The sequence below is a fragment of the Jaculus jaculus genome, chromosome 4 (assembly GCF_020740685.1).
Source record: "Jaculus jaculus isolate mJacJac1 chromosome 4, mJacJac1.mat.Y.cur, whole genome shotgun sequence".
Classification (NCBI taxonomy): Eukaryota; Metazoa; Chordata; class Mammalia; order Rodentia; family Dipodidae; genus Jaculus; species Jaculus jaculus.
Window position 1 is genome coordinate 176468740 of NC_059105.1, and position 22326 is coordinate 176491065.

At 56.3% G+C, this 22326-nt stretch overlaps 2 protein-coding genes across 8 annotated transcripts in view; one reads left to right on the forward strand and one right to left on the reverse strand.

Annotated features, from left to right (window-relative positions):
- Nucleotides 1-18150, reverse strand: part of Cip2a (cellular inhibitor of PP2A) — a 67671-nt gene extending 49521 nt beyond the window's left edge. Inside the window, exons 1-3 of one of the 2 annotated variants that reach the window (XM_004663976.2) lie at nt 18021-18150; nt 16738-16885; nt 13850-13962 (exon numbers count right to left, since the gene is read on the reverse strand). In XM_004663976.2, coding sequence (XP_004664033.2) covers nt 13850-13962; nt 16738-16885; nt 18021-18122 — 363 coding nt within the window. In that variant the 5' untranslated portion in view covers nt 18123-18150. Of the gene's footprint in view, nt 1-13849; nt 13963-16737; nt 16886-18020 lie in introns of those variants that run through there. The other variant, XM_004663977.3, reaches the window with a different exon arrangement.
- A 499-nt stretch (nt 18151-18649) lies between these two features.
- Dzip3 (DAZ interacting zinc finger protein 3) overlaps nt 18650-22326 on the forward strand; it is an 80962-nt gene continuing 77285 nt past the window's right edge. For 3 of the 6 annotated variants that reach the window (XM_045147294.1, XM_045147296.1, XM_045147299.1), the window contains exon 1: nt 19033-19051. In XM_045147294.1, the coding sequence (XP_045003229.1) occupies nt 19048-19051 (4 nt within the window). In that variant the 5' untranslated portion in view covers nt 19033-19047. Of the gene's footprint in view, nt 18798-19032; nt 19052-22326 lie in introns of those variants that run through there. The other 3 variants (XM_045147297.1, XM_045147298.1, XM_045147295.1) reach the window with 2 other exon arrangements.

Genomic DNA, 22326 nt, shown 5'->3' on the forward strand with positions numbered 1-22326 from the left:
CAGAGGGTACGCTGCGTGCAGTCAGGGTGGAGGAGTGCGCGCTGGAGCTCAGGGCAGAGGGGACGCTGCGTGCAGTCAGGGTGGAGGAGTGCGTGCTGGAGCTCAGGGCAGAGGGGACGCTGTGTGCAGTCAGGGTGGAGGAGTGTGCGCTGGAGCTCAGGGCAGAGGGGACGCTGCGTGCAGTCAGGGTGGAGGAGTGCGTGCTGGAGCTCAGGGCAGAGGGGACGCTGTGTGCAGTCAGGGTGGAGGAGTGTGCGCTGGAGCTCAGGGCAGAGGGACGCTGCGTGCAGTCAGGGTGGAGGAGTGCGTGCTGGAGCTCAGGGCAGAGGGGACGCTGTGTGCAGTCAGGGTGGAGGAGTGTGCGCTGGAGCTCAGGGCAGAGGGGACGCTGCGTGCAGTCAGGGTGGAGGAGTGCGTGCTGGAGCTCAGGGCAGAGGGGACGCTGTGTGCAGTCAGGGTGGAGGAGTGCGTGCTGGAGCTCAGGGCAGAGGGTGCGCTGTGTGCAGTCAGGGTGGAGGAGTGCGTGCTGGAGCTCAGGGCAGAGGGTGCGCTGTGTGCAGTCAGGGTGGAGGAGTGTGCGCTGGAGCTCAGGGCAGAGGGTACGCTGCGTGCAGTCAGGGTGGAGGAGTCGTGCTGGAGCTCAGGGCAGAGGGTACGCTGCGTGCAGTCAGGGTGGAGGAGTCGTGCTGGAGCTCAGGGCAGAGGGGACGCTGCGTGCAGTCAGGGTGGAGGAGTGCGTGCTGGAGCTCAGGGCAGAGGGGACGCTGCGTGCAGTCAGGGTGGAGGAGTCGTGCTGGAGCTCAGGGCAGAGGGGACGCTGCGTGCAGTCAGGGTGGAGGAGTGCGTGCTGGAGCTCAGGGCAGAGGGGACGCTGCGTGCAGTCAGGGTGGAGGAGTGCGTGCTGGAGCTCAGGGCAGAGGGGACGCTGCGTGCAGGTAGGGTGGAGGAGTGCGTGCTGGAGCTCAGGGCAGAGGGGACGCTGCGTGCAGTCAGGGTGGAGGAGTGCGTGCTGGAGCTCAGGGCAGAGGGTACGCTGCGTGCAGTCAGGGTGGAGGAGTGCGCGCTGGAGCTCAGGGCAGAGGGTGCGCTGCGTGCAGTCAGTGTGGAGGAGTGCGTGCTGGAGCTCAGGGCAGAGGGGACGCTGCGTGCAGTCAGGGTGGAGGAGTCGTGCTGGAGCTCAGGGCAGAGGGTGCGCTGCGTGCAGTCAGGGTGGAGGAGTGCGTGCTGGAGCTCAGGGCAGAGGGTACCTGTGTGCAGTCAGGGTGGAGGAGTGCGCGCTGGAGCTCAGGGCAGAGGGGACGCTGCGTGCAGTCAGGGTGGAGGAGTGCGCGCTGGAGCTCAGGGCAGAGGGGACGCTGCGTGCAGTCAGGGTGGAGGAGTGCGTGCTGGAGCTCAGGGCAGAGGGTGCGCTGTGTGCAGTCAGCGTGGAGGAGTGCGCGCTGGAGATCAGGGCAGAGGGTGCGCTGCGTGCAGTCAGGGTGGAGGAGTGCGTGCTGGAGCTCAGGGCAGAGGGGACGCTGCGTGCAGTCAGGGTGGAGGAGTGCGTGCTGGAGCTCAGGGCATAGGGGACGCTGCGTGCAGTCAGGGTGGAGGAGTGCGTGCTGGAGCTCAGGGCAGAGGGTGCGCTGCGTGCAGTCAGGGTGGAGGAGTGCGTGCTGGAGCTCAGGGCAGAGGGTACCTGTGTGCAGTCAGGGTGGAGGAGTGCGCGCTGGAGCTCAGGGCAGAGGGGACGCTGCGTGCAGTCAGGGTGGTGGATTGCGCGCTGGAGCTCAGGGCAGAGGGGACGCTGTGTGCAGTCAGGGTGGAGGAGTGCGTGCTGGAGCTCAGGGCAGAGGGGACGCTGCGTGCAGTCAGGGTGGAGGAGTGCGCGCTGGAGCTCAGGGCAGAGGGGACGCTGCGTGCAGTCAGGGTGGAGGAGTGCGCGCTGGAGCTCAGGGCAGAGGGGACGCTGCGTGCAGTCAGGGTGGGGGAGTGCGTGCTGGAGCTCAGGGCAGAGGGGACGCTGCGTGCAGTCAGGGTGGAGGAGTGCGCGCTGGAGCTCAGGGCAGAGGGGACGCTGTGTGCAGTCAGGGTGGAGGAGTGCGTGCTGGAGCTCAGGGCAGAGGGGACGCTGCGTGCAGTCAGGGTGGAGGAGTGCGTGCTGGAGCTCAGGGCAGAGGGTGCGCTGCGTGCAGTCAGGGTGGAGGAGTGCGTGCTGGAGCTCAGGGCAGAGGGGACGCTGTGTGCAGTCAGGGTGGAGGAGTGCGCGCTGGAGCTCAGGGCAGAGGGGACGCTGTGTGCAGTCAGGGTGGAGGAGTGCGCGCTGGAGCTCAGGGCAGAGGGGACGCTGCGTGCAGTCAGGGTGGAGGATGTGCGCGCTGGAGCTCAGGGCAGAGGGGACGCTGCGTGCAGTCAGGGTGGAGGAGGTGCGCGCTGGAGCTCAGGGCAGAGGGTACGCTGCGTGCAGTCAGGGTGGAGGAGTGCGTGCTGGAGCTCAGGGCAGAGGGTGCGCTGCGTGCAGTCAGGGTGGAGGAGTGCGTGCTGGAGCTCAGGGCAGAGGGTGCGCTGCGTGCAGTCAGGGTGGAGGAGTGCGTGCTGGAGCTCAGGGCAGAGGGTGCGCTGTGTGCAGTCAGGGTGGAGGAGTGCGTGCTGGAGCTCAGGGCAGAGGGTGCGCTGTGTGCAGTCAGGGTGGAGGAGTGCGTGCTGGAGCTCAGGGCAGAGGGTGCGCTGCGTGCAGTCAGGGTGGAGGAGTGCGTGCTGGAGCTCAGGGCAGAGGGGACGCTGCGTGCAGTCAGGGTGGAGGAGTCGTGCTGGAGCTCAGGGCAGAGGGTGCGCTGCGTGCAGTCAGGGTGGAGGAGTGCGTGCTGGAGCTCAGGGCAGAGGGTACGCTGCGTGCAGTCAGGGTGGAGGAGTCGTGCTGGAGCTCAGGGCAGAGGGGACGCTGTGTGCAGTCAGGGTGGAGGAGTGCGCGCTGGAGCTCAGGGCAGAGGGGACGCTGTGTGCAGTCAGGGTGGAGCAGTGCGCGCTGGAGCTCAGGGCAGAGGGTACCTGTGTGCAGTCAGGGTGGAGGAGTGCGTGCTGGAGCTCAGGGCAGAGGGTGCGCTGTGTGCAGTCAGGGTGGAGGAGTGCGTGCTGGAGCTCAGGGCAGAGGGTGTGCTGCGTGCAGTCAGGGTGGAGGAGTGTGCGCTGGAGCTCAGGGCAGAGGGGACGCTGCGTGCAGTCAGGGTGGAGGAGTGCGTGCTGGAGCTCAGGGCAGAGGGGTGCGCTGTGTGCAGTCAGGGTGGAGGAGTGTGCGCTGGAGCTCAGGGCAGAGGGTGCGCTGCGTGCAGTCAGGGTGGAGGAGTGCGTGCTGGAGCTCAGGGCAGAGGGGACGCTGCGTGCAGTCAGGGTGGAGGAGTGCGTGCTGGAGCTCAGGGCAGAGGGGACGCTGTGTGCAGTCAGGGTGGAGCAGTGCGCGCTGGAGCTCAGGGCAGAGGGTGCGCTGTGTGCAGTCAGGGTGGAGGAGTGTGCGCTGGAGCTCAGGGCAGAGGGGACGCTGCGTGCAGTCAGGGTGGAGGAGTCGTGCTGGAGCTCAGGGCAGAGGGGACGCTGCGTGCAGTCAGGGTGGAGGAGTCGTGCTGGAGCTCAGGGCAGAGGGGACGCTGTGTGCAGTCAGGGTGGAGGAGTGCGCGCTGGAGCTCAGGGCAGAGGGTACGCTGCGTGCAGTCAGGGTGGAGGAGTGCGCGCTGGAGCTCAGGGCAGAGGGGACGCTGCGTGCAGTCAGGGTGGAGGAGTGCGCGCTGGAGCTCAGGGCAGAGTGGACGCTGTGTGCAGTCAGGGTGGAGGAGTGCGCGCTGGAGCTCAGGGCAGAGGGGGACGCTGTGTGCAGTCAGGGTGGAGGAGTGCGCGCTGGAGCTCAGGGCAGAGGGGACGCTGTGTGCAGTCAGGGTGGAGGAGTGCACGCTGGAGCTCAGGGCAGAGGGTACGCTGTGTGCAGTCAGGGTGGAGGAGTGCGTGCTGGAGCTCAGGGCAGAGGGTACCTGCGTGCAGTCAGGGTGGAGGAGTGCGCGCTGGAGCTCAGGGCAGAGGGTACCTGCGTGCAGTCAGGGTGGAGGAGTCGTGCTGGAGCTCAGGGCAGAGGGTACCTGCGTGCAGTCAGGGTGGAGGAGTGCGTGCTGGAGCTCAGGGCAGAGGGGACGCTGCGTGCAGTCAGGGTGGAGGAGTGCGTGCTGGAGCTCAGGGCAGAGGGTACCTGCGTGCAGTCAGGGTGGAGGAGTGCGCGCTGGAGCTCAGGGCAGAGGGGACGCTGTGTGCAGTCAGGGTGGAGGAGTGCGTGCTGGAGCTCAGGGCAGAGGGTACGCTGCGTGCAGTCAGGGTGGAGGAGTGCGCGCTGGAGCTCAGGGCAGAGGGGACGCTGTGTGCAGTCAGGGTGGAGGAGTGCGTGCTGGAGCTCAGGGCAGAGGGGACGCTGTGTGCAGTCAGGGTGGAGGAGTGCGTGCTGGAGCTCAGGGCAGAGGGTGCGCTGCGTGCAGTCAGGGTGGAGGAGGTGCGTGCTGGAGCTCAGGGCAGAGGGGACGCTGTGTGCAGTCAGGGTGGAGGAGTGTGCGCTGGAGCTCAGGGCAGAGGGGACGCTGTGTGCAGTCAGGGTGGAGGAGTGTGCGCTGGAGCTCAGGGCAGAGGGGACGCTGTGTGCAGTCAGGGTGGAGGAGTGCGTGCTGGAGCTCAGGGCAGAGGGTGCGCTGTGTGCAGTCAGGGTGGAGGAGTGCGTGCTGGAGCTCAGGGCAGAGGGGACGCTGTGTGCAGTCAGGGTGGAGGAGTGCGTGCTGGAGCTCAGGGCAGAGGGGACGCTGCGTGCAGTCAGGGTGGAGGAGTGCGTGCTGGAGCTCAGGGCAGAGGGGACGCTGCGTGCAGTCAGGGTGGAGGAGTGCGCGCTGGAGCTCAGGGCAGAGGGGACGCTGTGTGCAGTCAGGGTGGAGGAGTGCGTGCTGGAGCTCAGGGCAGAGGGGACGCTGTGTGCAGTCAGGGTGGAGGAGTGCGCGCTGGAGCTCAGGGCAGAGGGGACGCTGTGTGCAGTCAGGGTGGAGGAGTGCGTGCTGGAGCTCAGGGCAGAGGGTGCGCTGCGTGCAGTCAGGGTGGAGGAGTGCGTGCTGGAGCTCAGGGCAGAGGGGACGCTGTGTGCAGTCAGGGTGGAGGAGTGCGTGCTGGAGCTCAGGGCAGAGGGGACGCTGTGTGCAGTCAGGGTGGAGGAGTGTGCGCTGGAGCTCAGGGCAGAGGGGACGCTGTGTGCAGTCAGGGTGGAGGAGTGTGCGCTGGAGCTCAGGGCAGAGGGTACCTGCGTGCAGTCAGGGTGGAGGAGTGCGTGCTGGAGCTCAGGGCAGAGGGTACCTGCGTGCAGTCAGGGTGGAGGAGTGCGCGCTGGAGCTCAGGGCAGAGGGGACGCTGTGTGCAGTCAGGGTGGAGGAGTGCGTGCTGGAGCTCAGGGCAGAGGGTACCTGCGTGCAGTCAGGGTGGAGGAGTGCGTGCTGGAGCTCAGGGCAGAGGGGATGCTGCGTGCAGTCAGGGTGGAGGATGTGCGCGCTGGAGCTCAGGGCAGAGGGGACGCTGCGTGCAGTCAGGGTGGAGGAGTGCGTGCTGGAGCTCAGGGCAGAGGGGACGCTGCGTGCAGTCAGGGTGGAGGAGTCGTGCTGGAGCTCAGGGCAGAGGGTGCGCTGCGTGCAGTCAGGGTGGAGGAGTGCGTGCTGGAGCTCAGGGCAGAGGGTACCTGTGTGCAGTCAGGGTGGAGGAGTGCGCGCTGGAGCTCAGGGCAGAGGGGACGCTGCGTGCAGTCAGGGTGGAGGAGTGCGCGCTGGAGCTCAGGGCAGAGGGGACGCTGCGTGCAGTCAGGGTGGAGGAGTGCGTGCTGGAGCTCAGGGCAGAGGGTGCGCTGTGTGCAGTCAGCGTGGAGGAGTGCGCGCTGGAGATCAGGGCAGAGGGTGCGCTGCGTGCAGTCAGGGTGGAGGAGTGCGTGCTGGAGCTCAGGGCAGAGGGGACGCTGCGTGCAGTCAGGGTGGAGGAGTGCGTGCTGGAGCTCAGGGCATAGGGGACGCTGCGTGCAGTCAGGGTGGAGGAGTGCGTGCTGGAGCTCAGGGCAGAGGGTGCGCTGCGTGCAGTCAGGGTGGAGGAGTGCGTGCTGGAGCTCAGGGCAGAGGGTACCTGTGTGCAGTCAGGGTGGAGGAGTGCGCGCTGGAGCTCAGGGCAGAGGGGACGCTGCGTGCAGTCAGGGTGGAGGAGTGCGCGCTGGAGCTCAGGGCAGAGGGGACGCTGTGTGCAGTCAGGGTGGAGGAGTGCGTGCTGGAGCTCAGGGCAGAGGGGACGCTGCGTGCAGTCAGGGTGGAGGAGTGCGCGCTGGAGCTCAGGGCAGAGGGGACGCTGCGTGCAGTCAGGGTGGAGGAGTGCGCGCTGGAGCTCAGGGCAGAGGGGACGCTGCGTGCAGTCAGGGTGGGGGAGTGCGTGCTGGAGCTCAGGGCAGAGGGGACGCTGCGTGCAGTCAGGGTGGAGGAGTGCGCGCTGGAGCTCAGGGCAGAGGGGACGCTGTGTGCAGTCAGGGTGGAGGAGTGCGTGCTGGAGCTCAGGGCAGAGGGGACGCTGCGTGCAGTCAGGGTGGAGGAGTGCGTGCTGGAGCTCAGGGCAGAGGGTGCGCTGCGTGCAGTCAGGGTGGAGGAGTGCGTGCTGGAGCTCAGGGCAGAGGGGACGCTGTGTGCAGTCAGGGTGGAGGAGTGCGCGCTGGAGCTCAGGGCAGAGGGGACGCTGTGTGCAGTCAGGGTGGAGGAGTGCGCGCTGGAGCTCAGGGCAGAGGGGACGCTGCGTGCAGTCAGGGTGGAGGAGTGCGCGCTGGAGCTCAGGGCAGAGGGGACGCTGCGTGCAGTCAGGGTGGAGGAGTGCGCGCTGGAGCTCAGGGCAGAGGGTACGCTGCGTGCAGTCAGGGTGGAGGAGTGCGTGCTGGAGCTCAGGGCAGAGGGTGCGCTGCGTGCAGTCAGGGTGGAGGAGTGCGTGCTGGAGCTCAGGGCAGAGGGTGCGCTGCGTGCAGTCAGGGTGGAGGAGTGCGTGCTGGAGCTCAGGGCAGAGGGTGCGCTGTGTGCAGTCAGGGTGGAGGAGTGCGTGCTGGAGCTCAGGGCAGAGGGTGCGCTGTGTGCAGTCAGGGTGGAGGAGTGCGTGCTGGAGCTCAGGGCAGAGGGTGCGCTGCGTGCAGTCAGGGTGGAGGAGTGCGTGCTGGAGCTCAGGGCAGAGGGGACGCTGCGTGCAGTCAGGGTGGAGGAGTCGTGCTGGAGCTCAGGGCAGAGGGTGCGCTGCGTGCAGTCAGGGTGGAGGAGTGCGTGCTGGAGCTCAGGGCAGAGGGTACGCTGCGTGCAGTCAGGGTGGAGGAGTCGTGCTGGAGCTCAGGGCAGAGGGGACGCTGTGTGCAGTCAGGGTGGAGGAGTGCGCGCTGGAGCTCAGGGCAGAGGGGACGCTGTGTGCAGTCAGGGTGGAGCAGTGCGCGCTGGAGCTCAGGGCAGAGGGTACCTGTGTGCAGTCAGGGTGGAGGAGTGCGTGCTGGAGCTCAGGGCAGAGGGTGCGCTGTGTGCAGTCAGGGTGGAGGAGTGCGTGCTGGAGCTCAGGGCAGAGGGTGTGCTGCGTGCAGTCAGGGTGGAGGAGTGTGCGCTGGAGCTCAGGGCAGAGGGGACGCTGCGTGCAGTCAGGGTGGAGGAGTGCGTGCTGGAGCTCAGGGCAGAGGGTGCGCTGTGTGCAGTCAGGGTGGAGGAGTGTGCGCTGGAGCTCAGGGCAGAGGGTGCGCTGCGTGCAGTCAGGGTGGAGGAGTGCGTGCTGGAGCTCAGGGCAGAGGGGACGCTGCGTGCAGTCAGGGTGGAGGAGTGCGTGCTGGAGCTCAGGGCAGAGGGGACGCTGTGTGCAGTCAGGGTGGAGCAGTGCGCGCTGGAGCTCAGGGCAGAGGGTGCGCTGTGTGCAGTCAGGGTGGAGGAGTGTGCGCTGGAGCTCAGGGCAGAGGGGACGCTGCGTGCAGTCAGGGTGGAGGAGTCGTGCTGGAGCTCAGGGCAGAGGGGACGCTGCGTGCAGTCAGGGTGGAGGAGTCGTGCTGGAGCTCAGGGCAGAGGGGACGCTGTGTGCAGTCAGGGTGGAGGAGTGCGCGCTGGAGCTCAGGGCAGAGGGTACGCTGCGTGCAGTCAGGGTGGAGGAGTGCGCGCTGGAGCTCAGGGCAGAGGGGACGCTGCGTGCAGTCAGGGTGGAGGAGTGCGCGCTGGAGCTCAGGGCAGAGTGGACGCTGTGTGCAGTCAGGGTGGAGGAGTGCGCGCTGGAGCTCAGGGCAGAGGGGACGCTGTGTGCAGTCAGGGTGGAGGAGTGCGCGCTGGAGCTCAGGGCAGAGGGGACGCTGTGTGCAGTCAGGGTGGAGGAGTGCACGCTGGAGCTCAGGGCAGAGGGTACGCTGTGTGCAGTCAGGGTGGAGGAGTGCGTGCTGGAGCTCAGGGCAGAGGGTACCTGCGTGCAGTCAGGGTGGAGGAGTGCGCGCTGGAGCTCAGGGCAGAGGGTACCTGCGTGCAGTCAGGGTGGAGGAGTCGTGCTGGAGCTCAGGGCAGAGGGTACCTGCGTGCAGTCAGGGTGGAGGAGTGCGTGCTGGAGCTCAGGGCAGAGGGGACGCTGCGTGCAGTCAGGGTGGAGGAGTGCGTGCTGGAGCTCAGGGCAGAGGGTACCTGCGTGCAGTCAGGGTGGAGGAGTGCGCGCTGGAGCTCAGGGCAGAGGGGACGCTGTGTGCAGTCAGGGTGGAGGAGTGCGTGCTGGAGCTCAGGGCAGAGGGTACGCTGCGTGCAGTCAGGGTGGAGGAGTGCGCGCTGGAGCTCAGGGCAGAGGGGACGCTGTGTGCAGTCAGGGTGGAGGAGTGCGTGCTGGAGCTCAGGGCAGAGGGGACGCTGTGTGCAGTCAGGGTGGAGGAGTGCGTGCTGGAGCTCAGGGCAGAGGGTGCGCTGCGTGCAGTCAGGGTGGAGGAGTGCGTGCTGGAGCTCAGGGCAGAGGGGACGCTGTGTGCAGTCAGGGTGGAGGAGTGTGCGCTGGAGCTCAGGGCAGAGGGGACGCTGTGTGCAGTCAGGGTGGAGGAGTGTGCGCTGGAGCTCAGGGCAGAGGGGACGCTGTGTGCAGTCAGGGTGGAGGAGTGCGTGCTGGAGCTCAGGGCAGAGGGTGCGCTGTGTGCAGTCAGGGTGGAGGAGTGCGTGCTGGAGCTCAGGGCAGAGGGGACGCTGTGTGCAGTCAGGGTGGAGGAGTGCGTGCTGGAGCTCAGGGCAGAGGGGACGCTGCGTGCAGTCAGGGTGGAGGAGTGCGTGCTGGAGCTCAGGGCAGAGGGGACGCTGCGTGCAGTCAGGGTGGAGGAGTGCGCGCTGGAGCTCAGGGCAGAGGGGACGCTGTGTGCAGTCAGGGTGGAGGAGTGCGTGCTGGAGCTCAGGGCAGAGGGGACGCTGTGTGCAGTCAGGGTGGAGGAGTGCGCGCTGGAGCTCAGGGCAGAGGGGACGCTGTGTGCAGTCAGGGTGGAGGAGTGCGTGCTGGAGCTCAGGGCAGAGGGTGCGCTGCGTGCAGTCAGGGTGGAGGAGTGCGTGCTGGAGCTCAGGGCAGAGGGGACGCTGTGTGCAGTCAGGGTGGAGGAGTGCGTGCTGGAGCTCAGGGCAGAGGGGACGCTGTGTGCAGTCAGGGTGGAGGAGTGTGCGCGGGAGCTCAGGGCAGAGGGGACGCTGTGTGCAGTCAGGGTGGAGGAGTGTGCGCTGGAGCTCAGGGCAGAGGGTACCTGCGTGCAGTCAGGGTGGAGGAGTGCGTGCTGGAGCTCAGGGCAGAGGGTACCTGCGTGCAGTCAGGGTGGAGGAGTGCGCGCTGGAGCTCAGGGCAGAGGGGACGCTGTGTGCAGTCAGGGTGGAGGAGTGCGTGCTGGAGCTCAGGGCAGAGGGTACCTGCGTGCAGTCAGGGTGGAGGAGTGCGTGCTGGAGCTCAGGGCAGAGGGGATGCTGCGTGCAGTCAGGGTGGAGGAGTGCGCGCTGGAGCTCAGGGCAGAGGGGACGCTGCGTGCAGTCAGGGTGGAGGAGTGCGTGCTGGAGCTCAGGGCAGAGGGTACCTGCGTGCAGTCAGGGTGGAGGAGTCGTGCTGGAGCTCAGGGCAGAGGGGACGCTGTGTGCAGTCAGGGTGGAGGAGTGCGCGCTGGAGCTCAGGGCAGAGGGGACGCTGTGTGCAGTCAGGGTGGAGGAGTGCGCGCTGGAGCTCAGGGCAGAGGGTGCGCTGTGTGCAGTCAGGGTGGAGGAGTGTGCGCTGGAGCTCAGGGCAGAGGGTACCTGCGTGCAGTCAGGGTGGAGGAGTGCGTGCTGGAGCTCAGGGCAGAGGGGACACTGCGTGCAGTCAGGGTGGAGGAGTGCGCGCTGGAGCTCAGGGCAGAGGGGACGCTGCGTGCAGTCAGGGTGGAGGAGTGCGTGCTGGAGCTCAGGGCAGAGGGGACGCTGTGTGCAGTCAGGGTGGAGGAGTGCGCGCTGGAGCTCAGGGCAGAGGGTACCTGCGTGCAGTCAGGGTGGAGGAGTGCGCGCTGGAGCTCAGGGCAGAGGGTACGCTGCGTGCAGTCAGGGTGGAGCAGTGCGTGCTGGAGCTCAGGGCAGAGGGGACGCTGCGTGCAGTCAGGGTGGAGGAGTGCGCGCTGGAGCTCAGGGCAGAGGGGACGCTGCGTGCAGTCAGGGTGGAGGAGTGCGTGCTGGAGCTCAGGGCAGAGGGTACGCTGCGTGCAGTCAGGGTGGAGGAGTCGTGCTGGAGCTCAGGGCAGAGGGGACGCTGCGTGCAGTCAGGGTGGAGGAGTGCGTGCTGGAGCTCAGGGCAGAGGGGACGCTGTGTGCAGTCAGGGTGGAGGAGTCGTGCTGGAGCTCAGGGCAGAGGGGGACGCTGCGTGCAGTCAGGGTGGAGGAGTGCGCGCTGGAGCTCAGGGCAGAGGGGACGCTGCGTGCAGTCAGGGTGGAGGAGTGCGTGCTGGAGCTCAGGGCAGAGGGTACGCTGCGTGCAGTCAGGGTGGAGCAGTGCGTGCTGGAGCTCAGGGCAGAGGGGACGCTGCGTGCAGTCAGGGTGGAGGAGTGCGCGCTGGAGCTCAGGGCAGAGGGGACGCTGCGTGCAGTCAGGGTGGAGGAGTGCGTGCTGGAGCTCAGGGCAGAGGGTACCTGCGTGCAGTCAGGGTGGAGGAGTGCGTGCTGGAGCTCAGGGCAGAGGGTACCTGCGTGCAGTCAGGGTGGAGGAGTGCGTGCTGGAGCTCAGGGCAGAGGGTACCTGCGTGCAGTCAGGGTGGAGGAGTGCGTGCTGGAGCTCAGGGCAGAGGGGACGCTGTGTGCAGTCAGGGTGGAGGAGTGCGCGCTGGAGCTCAGGGCAGAGGGGACGCTGTGTGCAGTCAGGGTGGAGGAGTGCGTGCTGGAGCTCAGGGCAGAGGGGACGCTGTGTGCAGTCAGGGTGGAGGAGTGCGTGCTGGAGCTCAGGGCAGAGGGGACGCTGCGTGCAGTCAGGGTGGAGGAGTGCGTGCTGGAGCTCAGGGCAGAGGGTGCGCTGCGTGCAGTCAGGGTGGAGGAGTGCGTGCTGGAGCTCAGGGCAGAGGGGACGCTGCGTGCAGTCAGGGTGGAGGAGTGCGTGCTGGAGCTCAGGGCAGAGGGTACCTGCGTGCAGTCAGGGTGGAGGAGTGCGTGCTGGAGCTCAGGGCAGAGGGTATGCTGCGTGCAGTCAGGATGGAGGAGTGCGTGCTGGAGCTCAGGGCAGAGGGTACGCTGTGTGCAGTCAGGGTGGAGGAGTGCGTGCTGGAGCTCAGGGCAGAGGGTGCGCTGCGTGCAGTCAGGGTGGAGGAGTGCGTGCTGGAGCTCAGGGCAGAGGGTACCTGCGTGCAGTCAGGGTGGAGGAGTCGTGCTGGAGCTCAGGGCAGAGGGTACGCTGTGTGCAGTCAGGGTGGAGGAGTGCGCGCTGGAGCTCAGGGCAGAGGGGACGCTGCGTGCAGTCAGGGTGGAGGTGTCGTGCTGGAGCTCAGGGCAGAGGGTACCTGCGTGCAGTCAGGGTGGAGGAGTGCGTGCTGGAGCTCAGGGCAGAGGGTACGCTGTGTGCAGTCAGGGTGGAGGAGTCGTGCTGGAGCTCAGGGCAGAGGGGACACTGCGTGCAGTCAGGGTGGAGGAGTCGTGCTGGAGCTCAGGGCAGAGGGTACCTGCGTGCAGTCAGGGTGGAGGAGTGCGTGCTGGAGCTCAGGGCAGAGGGTACCTGCGTGCAGTCAGGGTGGAGGAGTGCGTGCTGGAGCTCAGGGCAGAGGGGACGCTGTGTGCAGTCAGGGTGGAGGAGTGCGCGCTGGAGCTCAGGGCAGAGGGGACGCTGCGTGCAGTCAGGGTGGAGGAGTGCGTGCTGGAGCTCAGGGCAGAGGGTGCGCTGCGTGCAGTCAGGGTGGAGGAGTGTGCGCTGGAGCTCAGGGCAGAGGGTACGCTGCGTGCAGTCAGGGTGGAGGAGTCGTGCTGGAGCTCAGGGCAGAGGGTACCTGCGTGCAGTCAGGGTGGAGGAGTGCGTGCTGGAGCTCAGGGCAGAGGGTGCGCTGTGTGCAGTCAGGGTGGAGGAGTGCGTGCTGGAGCTCAGGGCAGAGGGTACGCTGCGTGCAGTCAGGGTGGAGGAGTGCGCGCTGGAGCTCAGGGCAGAGGGGACGCTGCGTGCAGTCAGGGTGGAGGAGTGCGTGCTGGAGCTCAGGGCAGAGGGTGCGCTGCGTGCAGTCAGGGTGGAGGAGTGCGTGCTGGAGCTCAGGGCAGTGGGGACGCTGCGTGCAGTCAGGGTGGAGGAGTGTGCGCTGGAGCTCAGGGCAGAGGGTGCGCTGTGTGCAGTCAGGGTGGAGGAGTGCGTGCTGGAGCTCAGGGCAGAGGGTACGCTGCGTGCAGTCAGGGTGGAGGAGTGCGTGCTGGAGCTCAGGGCAGAGGGTGCGCTGCGTGCAGTCAGGGTGGAGGAGTGCGTGCTGGAGCTCAGGGCAGAGGGTACCTGCGTGCAGTCAGGGTGGAGGAGTGCGTGCTGGAGCTCAGGGCAGAGGGGACGCTGCGTGCAGTCAGGGTGGAGGAGTGCGCGCTGGAGCTCAGGGCAGAGGGGACGCTGCATGCAGTCAGGATGGAGGAGTCGTGCTGGAGCTCAGGGCAGAGGGGACGCTGCGTGCAGTCAGGGTGGAGGAGTCGTGCTGGAGCTCAGGGCAGAGGGTACGCTGCGTGCAGTCAGGGTGGAGGAGTCGTGCTGGAGCTCAGGGCAGAGGGGACGCTGTGTGCAGTCAGGGTGGAGGAGTGCGCGCTGGAGCTCAGGGCAGAGGGGACGCTGCGTGCAGTCAGGGTGGAGGAGTGCGTGCTGGAGCTCAGGGCAGAGGGGGACGCTGTGTGCAGTCAGGGTGGAGGAGTGCGTGCTGGAGCTCAGGGCAGAGGGTGCGCTGCGTGCAGTCAGGGTGGAGGAGTGTGTCCTGCTGCTCATGTAGCTTTTTCCTTTGCATGTAGTCCACAGTATAGCACAGACTTAATACGGTTGTTAATCTAATGTGTTTCCATGTTGACAAATAAGACTAACCACCACACCCATCAGATGATAATAGGAATATCTTACATTTCAAAATACAAAAAACTGTATTTGTTATGCGGTTATGTTTACAAGTTAAAGACATTGTAAAGCAGATGTTATGGTGCCTGAATTTGTAAATTCCTTTCTTGAGAGATACTTAAAAGTATGTGTATATCCAATATCCCTTAATGACAAGAATGGCCTATTCCTAGTATACGCACATTATCATATACAGTGTGGCTTAGGTTTTTATAAAAACTAGTCTCCATTTTGATCTGAGTATAACAAAAGTGCCACAGGTGTTAAGTGCTCGGTGTACCTGTAAAAACACTGAATTGCTATGGCAAGTGCTGCTCCGACACACCACTCCTGCCAGCACACTGTTCAAATTGTATACATTCTGAAGACAGTCTTTGGTTTCGTTGTCCAGAGCTGTAAGTTAAAATTAAATACCATGAATACATCATTGAGAAGATAACTGTTTCATATAAAGTTGTCATTTGACATACATTAAGTAGGACCCCACTGGAGCCTAAAGAAAAGGCACATATACCTGGGAGGCATTATGATTTTGCATAACATAAATATCAATGGACACTTGTGCCACAGCTTATGAAGTTATCAGTGTGTCTGGTTACATTTACATGACAGAGAACAAGAAATTTAGTGCTGTCCGTAGGAAAAATGCAATCCTCTTGCTTCCTATATTATCACTATCCTAATTATCACTGTTGTCGTGATCATTCTGAAGGGGATATTAAAAAACTCTTGAAAAGGGAATGTGAAAGCAAATCCATAGGAACAGTGAATCTTTTAAATAAATTGTGATGTAAAAACTAAAATGCTAGCAGAGAACTTTCTGATACCTCCCAATCCTCCTAGCAGAGACAAAGGGGAGAGAGAACTGGGTTTCAAGTAAATGAGCCCCCAAGCCCATGGATATTGCCAAGTAGGTCACAAAACCTGTGAGGCTGCTAATATATTGAGTTTTTATTGTCATTATGTTGTGTTTTCATGACCTTGGGTACTTTTAAGTTTTTCTGATTAATTCTGTGAACAATTCATGAATCATAACCACTGATAAAGCTTAGTAGTACTTTTCTCCTTTTGTGCCTGCAATAAAAAACTTTAAATGATCTCTTTACTAGATCATTCTGCTAAGAAGCTTGGTTCTTTTTGAAACAGCAATATCAAGGCCAGCATTTTGTGCACAAATGTGACATGAGGGGACTAGCCTTTATTTTGTTTTCCTGTGCACTTTGGCTATTCCCTCAATATTTGTGGCTGAAGTAAAACGGGACACAAATGTATCTAACTTCATTTACACTTAAATATTATATTATTCAGCAACAGTTTGTGGATGTCCAAAGTAGTTTTTATTTTAATATAGAACCAGTGAGACTTGAAATAAAATAAAATAAAATAAAGTTGTCATTTGAGAAGCTAAGATACGATATGGCTTGTTTTTAGTTGACACAAAATCTCACTCTGTAGCCCAGGTGAGCCTCAAACCCACAGCAATCCTACTTCAGCCTCTAGAATGCTGTTGTTATAGGTACAAGCCATTACATCTGGTTGACAGACTACTTTATTAATCAATGCTCTACAATTCTGAAAGTCAAGTAATTTTTCTACACAAAATTAATATCAAAGAAAACACGTGTCTTACATATTTGTAAGAATCTTTTCTACTGAATATTGAGCAGTGGTTATACATCCCAGTAATCCCAGCACTTAGGAGGCAAGATAATTTCAAGTTCTAAGTCAGCCTTTGCCATATAGTGGACATATGAGACCTTGTCCCAGTAAACAAAAGACTTAAATTTATTTTATCAACTTTAATAAAGTTATTACTTAAAAAAGTAATGAGAATGACAAAGAGCAAACAATAAAATAGGTTTTTATGCCCAAAGGTAGAAATAATGAGGAAGATTGATAGTAATGAATAAAACTTACAAAATTTACTCTGTACCTGTGCTACCTAATTTGATAGCTTCTAAGCTACTTGTGGGTATTTAAGAATAGATAATTAAAGTTTCAGTTCCTCAGACTTCAAATGCTTAATAGCCTAATAAAGCAAGTAGTTATTCTATTGGACAACACAAATCTAGGCTATTCCTATTACTAAAGAATGTTCTATTGAACAATCCCATTCTATTGTAATATTTTTGAATGACTGGAGTTTTTTAAGCATACCTCAGTTGGATCACAGCAAAATATATATATACACATATATATATGTATATGTATATATATATATATATATATATATATATATATACACACACACACACACACACACATATACATATACACATATATATGTATATATTCCATCCCCTGTCCCCCGCACAAATAAAGGGGTAAAATAACTAGCAAATGAACCTTTAACAACTAAAAATAAAGAGAAAATAAAAAAGCAGTAAGATTATTATTTGTGTCTCTAAGTTCAACATAGTTTATCATAGAAAGATGATTCTTCGGTAGCTATTATGCTATTTTCTTACTGGTGGCCTTAATACTGGTGTTACATACATGCTAATGTAAGTGCTATGTTTTGAATTTTTAGTATTTTGATTTATGAGAGAGAGAAAATTAATATGAGCCAGTGTGAGTGTACAGGAGCACGAGGGCCTCTGGCTGCTGCAAAGGAAGACCAGACACATGCTCCACTTCGTGCATCGGGCTTTATGTGGATACTGGAGAACTGAACCTGTGCTTACAGGCTTTGCCAGAAAGCCCCTTTAGCCAATGATGCATCTCCTGAGCTCTTAGTTATTTAAAAAAAGAACACTTCCTTATATATTCTTTCTTGCAGAACATGAAATCTTGATATATAAACTACCCAGTCTAATAATTTTATGATAATATCCTCTTTCAACAGATTCATAATGTGGATTAACTCTGTAATGTTCTGCAACAACAAAAAATCATTTGCATGTGACTCATTCTTGAAGATATTATGTAATTAAACATACCCTTTGAAAAGAGTACATTCACTGGATGTGGTGGCACACACCTTTAATCCCAACTCCAGAGGAGGTAGAAAGATCACCCTGAGTTCAAGGCCACCCTGGGATTACATAGTGAATTCCAAGTCAGCCTGGCCTTGAGTGAAACCCTACCTCGCAAAACCAAAAAATAAATAAAAATAAAGAGTGTGTTCATAATCTTCTAAAAACTGAAAATAAAATACAAAAACATTACCTAGTTGAGACAGCAAACTGATAATACTTAAGATCAGTGAAGCACTTATAGTTGGGTCTTCAAGAAGCTCTACGAGGCAACTCAAACATTCAGTTGGTAATATCTGATTTGATGTAAACAGTCTTGTGAGCTTTTGTCCAGAAATTACCTGCAAAATGGCATGTAAATATTAGCAATTTCTACCTTTTCTCCATTCCAAATGAACTGTTTAACCAAAGCACCACTGTCACCTGAAAGTACACACATCAGCGTGACAGAAGTCAAGACTCTAAACTCCAAATTTCCATGACGACTATTTCAATTCATAATAGGATTATACTCAGATTCATAACAAAGTCATTCATTCTGAGAGGTAACATTACAGACTGGTTATTTTAAAACGTTTATTTCCAATTCCTGAATAAAACTGAAGGCTCTGTTTATGTTTTGGCTTCTGGGGGATCTAGAATGTTTGAAGAATCAGAACAGGAAAACGCTTTAAAAATTTACCAGTGAATACCTTAATCATTAAGCTTCTGGGTCTTTTGGGGTATTAAATGGGGGAAAATGTACTTAAAAGATGGACAAGAGAAGGATCAGTAAAACATAAGAGAATAAGGACATTTATTAAGCCTTGCTTTAAAGACTGACAGTGCTATATCAGTTACAATTTTCTCTGTAAGTTCAAACATTCTACTAATCTTTGACACATTAGCTTTTAACAAAAGGCTAACAAATAAATTTAAAAATTCTCTTCAATTTTATGTTAAAAAGAAAGGTGACAGGGAACTAACAGCTTATTTTTACTTTAAAAAATATTTTATTTTTCTTTATTTATGTGTGAGAGAGAAATAAGGGGAGAGAGAAAGGGTGCGCCAGGGCCTCCAGCGACTGAAAATGAACTCCAGATGCATGAGACCCCTGTGCATCTGTCTGATGCGGGTCCTGGGGAATCGAACCTGGGTCCTTTGGCTTTGCAAGCAAGCGCCTTTACCACTAAGCCATCTCTCCAGAACCCGCCTGACAGCTTATTTTTAAAATTAAACCCAGGTTCGTATTACTTTGAATTCTAAGAATACAAAACACCACAGCAGGAGCTTAAAAAGCTTAAGTTGAATCATCTCATCAAAACTCAATGGACTTCACGCGACGGGGCGGGGGAGCCACCAAGGGACAATACCGTTCAGTAAACTAAATAAACACTTGATTGCAAAGGCAGTGGCCTCATCCCTCGAGCGCTGGCTCCCGGCGAAGCTGCAGGCCCGGGGCGGGCGGGCGCGGGAAGCGGGCCCCGAGACCCTCACCTCCAAGTGCCTCAGGACGTGCGCGGCGTTCGCCTCCGACGGCGCGGCCTTGTACTGGCTCACGCTCAGGAGCAGCGACTTCAGGCAGGCGCTGGACTCCATGCCGAGAGCCGCGCCCAGCCCGCAGCAGCGCCCCGGCCGCCGCTCCTGTCCGCAGCGCCCGCCAAGCTTTTTGATTCTCAGGCTCCGCCCCTCTCCCCGACTCCAGAGACTTCCGCTTCCGGCCTTGCTATTTTTTTTAATTTAAATTAGGCTCCGCCCCTCTCCCCGACTCCAGAGACTTCCGCTTCCGGCCTTGTTATTTTTTTTTTAAATTTAATTTAGGCTCCGCCCCTCTCCCCGACTCCAGGGACTTCCGGTTGCGGCCCCAGCATTTTCTTTCATTTCAGACTTGGCTCCTCTGCTTGATTCCAAAGACTTCCGCTTCCGGCCGCGCTTTTTTTGTTTGTTTGTTTGTTTGTTTGTTTTAATTTTCAGGCACCGCCCCTCTCCATGACTCCTCAGACTTCCGGTTCCGGTTGGTCCTGGAAGTTTTCCGGGCCGTGAGCGAGTGACAGCCCGGGGTGTGCCGAGGGCGCCCCTGGGTTGCTCGGCTCACGGGAGAGGCCGCGAGCCTTCGGCGCGAGCTCCGCGAGGATCAAAGTCTCGCGAGACGCGCGGGCAGCCGCGGGCTCTGGGCCCCGCGCGCTCCGGGGCCGTCCTCGGTCCCCTCGTAGCGCCACGCTCTGTGTCTGCTTTCCGCCCGAGCCTTGGCCGCCCGCCCCTAGTCTAGACACGGTGAGGAGCGTCTTTGCGGGGCGTCGGCTTTGCAGGCGGCCTCTGCACCTCCCGAGGCGGGCCGCGGGTCTCAGGGCCCCGACGTGGCGGCGTCCGCCCGGGTCCCTGCCCGCCCGCACCTCCCTCCGGCACGCCGAGCCGTGCGCGCCCGTCTGGCCTGGTCGCGACCCACGTGCCGGTCACTCGGAAAGTGGCGCTCCTGAGCTCCTCGCTAGCCCTCCGTATTGTTGCATGTCGGTGTCATGAATGAATGAGTGAGTGGTTCCCGAGCGTGGCCGATGTGTGCTCAGAACGAATAAAGCTCTGAAAGCCGGGTGTGCACTGCCAGAACCCAGTACAGGTCCACTTAGTGGCGGTAGTTCGCCAGATGTGACTTAATTCATCGTTCTCTCTCTCTCTTTTTATACAGCGTTCTTAGAAATAGGGTTTATTTTTATGTTTTAAAAAACAATGTAAAATTAAACCTGATAGCTGAAAATGATCGGATCCGTTGAAATATTCGTGCAAACATGTGTGGGTAGCTAGTCCAAGCGTTGCCAGTCAGAGCACAAAGGATGAGCTGTCCAGCAAGGGAAAAACTCTCAATAGTTGAATGTATTTTTGGAATTCACTACATAATTAAAAAGAGCCATCAGTGATTGTTAAGAGTGGAGCCGAGTTGCTTAGAAATTAGAGCGCTCTCCCTCTCCCTCTGATTGCTTCCCAATGCTTCTTCAGTCTTTTCATAAAATAAAATCTAGGCTCAGCCTGTTTCCCATCATTGTCCATTCACTAAATAAACTGTGATTCTTCAGTGAGCTAGGCATTGTAGAGACTTATCTTCTAGTAGGAAAGCTGTAATGAGCAAAATAATATGTAAGGAAAATAAGAAACAAAGAATACAGTAATTATGATTAAGAAAGGGAAGGAAGAGGTCAGGATAGGCTGCACTGAGAAAACATCATTTGAGGGAATACTTCAACGAGATGAAAAAGACAATCATACTCTGTGGGCAATGTTTCAAATTAATTGGAATGCTAAGGGCAAAGGCTCTGAAGTAGGAGTACGACATTGTGCCAGGTATACGCAGGCTAAAGTAGAGAGCAAGAATGAACGTTGTAGAGATGAGGTCATATCAGGGTCTTACAAGCCATTATCAAATAAGTTAATGTAAGTGAGTCATGGTCAGGCATAATTATGGTCTCAGTTATAGTCATTGTAAGAGTGCTTAGGTTAGACTTGCTCTGTGCCCCCTTATTGCCAGCAGTTAAGTGAAATCTTTCTTTGCAGTGTTGCATTTTAACTTATGCGATTATAGAAAATTTGCGTTTTCTGTATTCATCACTAATGACTTAAAAAATTCTTCACTAACAGTGATGTTAGTTACATATAATTAACATGGTTGTATCTATGAGAAACCCTGGCACGCATCTTTGGTCAGTACCATACCTGTATGTCCTAATTTGAGAAGGTTTAGTTTCCAAGAAGAAAGCTTTTAAAGGAGGTAAAATCCAGGTAGCTGAAGCCATTATTAGCATTGAGTTTGGATACCATCATTAATGGATTGACAGTATTTTTTCTTAAACTATGGCCTGTTCTGATCAGCTTGCATTTTATATTAATTACTCCGGCAGTTGGATGGGCTGTAATTTTTGAGAGGATAAGACTAGAAGTTGAGACAATAATTTGCTGGACTTCTTTGTAAGGGATAATTGAAGTAGGAAATAGTTTTAGAAATATTTGTAAGTCAAGTGGGCAGAAACACGACTACATATCTAGGAGAGGGGTGAGTCCAGAACAGATTTTGCGTTCCCAGATTGTACAATGATGATATAGGTACTATTGCAATATACGATTAGTGTATTTAAATTCACTGAAAATTTGTAATTTTCATCAAATTCCTAAGTATGATTTATCTTACTGTGAGGAGTATCTTTTTCTCTTAGAAAAATTTGTTCTTCCTCTAAAGGAGATGTACTGATTTTTGGCATATGTTTAAGACAGCTATTTGCCAAAATATCTATCAATTCTAATAGTTTTGTTTATTCTGAAGACTTTCTGCCTATATGTTGTCTATAAGCAATATCTCTTCCTATATCTTGTCTCAATTTATTGCATTAATATTATGAGAACACCTTTTTTTTAGGTTGAATCAAGTCTATTCTTCAGTGGTTAGAATAAAATTCTCCCTATTTATAAATTTTAAAAATATATATTTTATTTTTCTTTATTTGAGAGAAGGAAAGAGGTAGAGAGAGAGAAAGAGGGAGAGAGAGAATGAGAATATGGATGTGCCAGGGCTTCCAGCCACTGCAAACAAATTCCAGATAAATGCACCACCTTGTGCATCTGGCTTATGTGGGTACTGGAGAGTCGAACTGAAGTCCTTTGGCTTTGCAGGCAAGAGCCTTAACCACTAGGCCATCTCTCCAGCCTCTGTTTTTAAATTTTTATTACTGACTGCATTTTACATTTGGACTAGATGTTTTCCTTGATGTATATTTCTGGAAAGAGTAAACAGTATTTCCTTACAATATAAGTTTATGGTTATTTAGTTCTGGAAAACCTAAAAACACACTGCTTTCAGTACTGACTAGTACTCTTACCAATCCATTTACCGTTGCAAAAAAATAAATAATGTGGCCTTTGCACTGTGAACTGTTAGATGGAGAAGAGGATATAGTTTTGTTCTGATTGTACCTATGTGTATTACCTCACGCTGCTCATATTTGTACATTTGAGCTTACGTAAAGTCATATGTGGCATTAGACGTAATGGGACACTTTGGAAAGAATATGCATGGTGCACAAACTGCTCTTTCTGATTTATTAGCAATATGAACTTCCAATCTGAGTTTTGTGAGTTTTGAAGGGAATTGCTATAATGTTTTTCTTTCTAAGTTGTGTGTAGATCAAGTGTTTATAAAGTATTTAGTATAGAGCCTAGTGCATAGGAACTGATAAAATTTAATCAGTGTAATATACTTAGTTTTATACAAAATTAATTAGTTTTATTATGAAGGGAAAGCTTATAAGCAATGCTTATTCTAGCTTTTACTTTCTTAAAAACACATCTTTTTAAAATTGTGGTTCAGCTAGCTTTTGTTTTTGTTGTAGGTTTGGTTTTTGATATGGTGGAGGCAGTGGAAGGCAGATAAGGTAGTCTTTGTCACTGGTAGTGGGAGAGCTTACCTGGGTCCTCTGCTGTCTTCCTGTGTTAGGTCTTGCCATTCCCCTGCTCCCTGTTTGTCATCATCATCCAGCTGTAATGACAATGTATTTTTAAATCGGTGCAGATAGTCCACTTTAAGGGATTGTATGCTTACATGTAGCATTTGCTCCATTTAGTAGTTCCTATCTTCATTTCAGAACAATTTGGTTTTAGCAGTGCTAGTTGTAACTTCTGAAATTGATGAGCAGCTTAGTAACTGTTTCTTTTTTTGCCAGGAAAATGATAACCTATTCATACTCAATGTAGTAGGTACATCCCAGATCCTAAAAAGAAATTGATATATGCATCATAACATTAACTTAATATACATATCATTCAT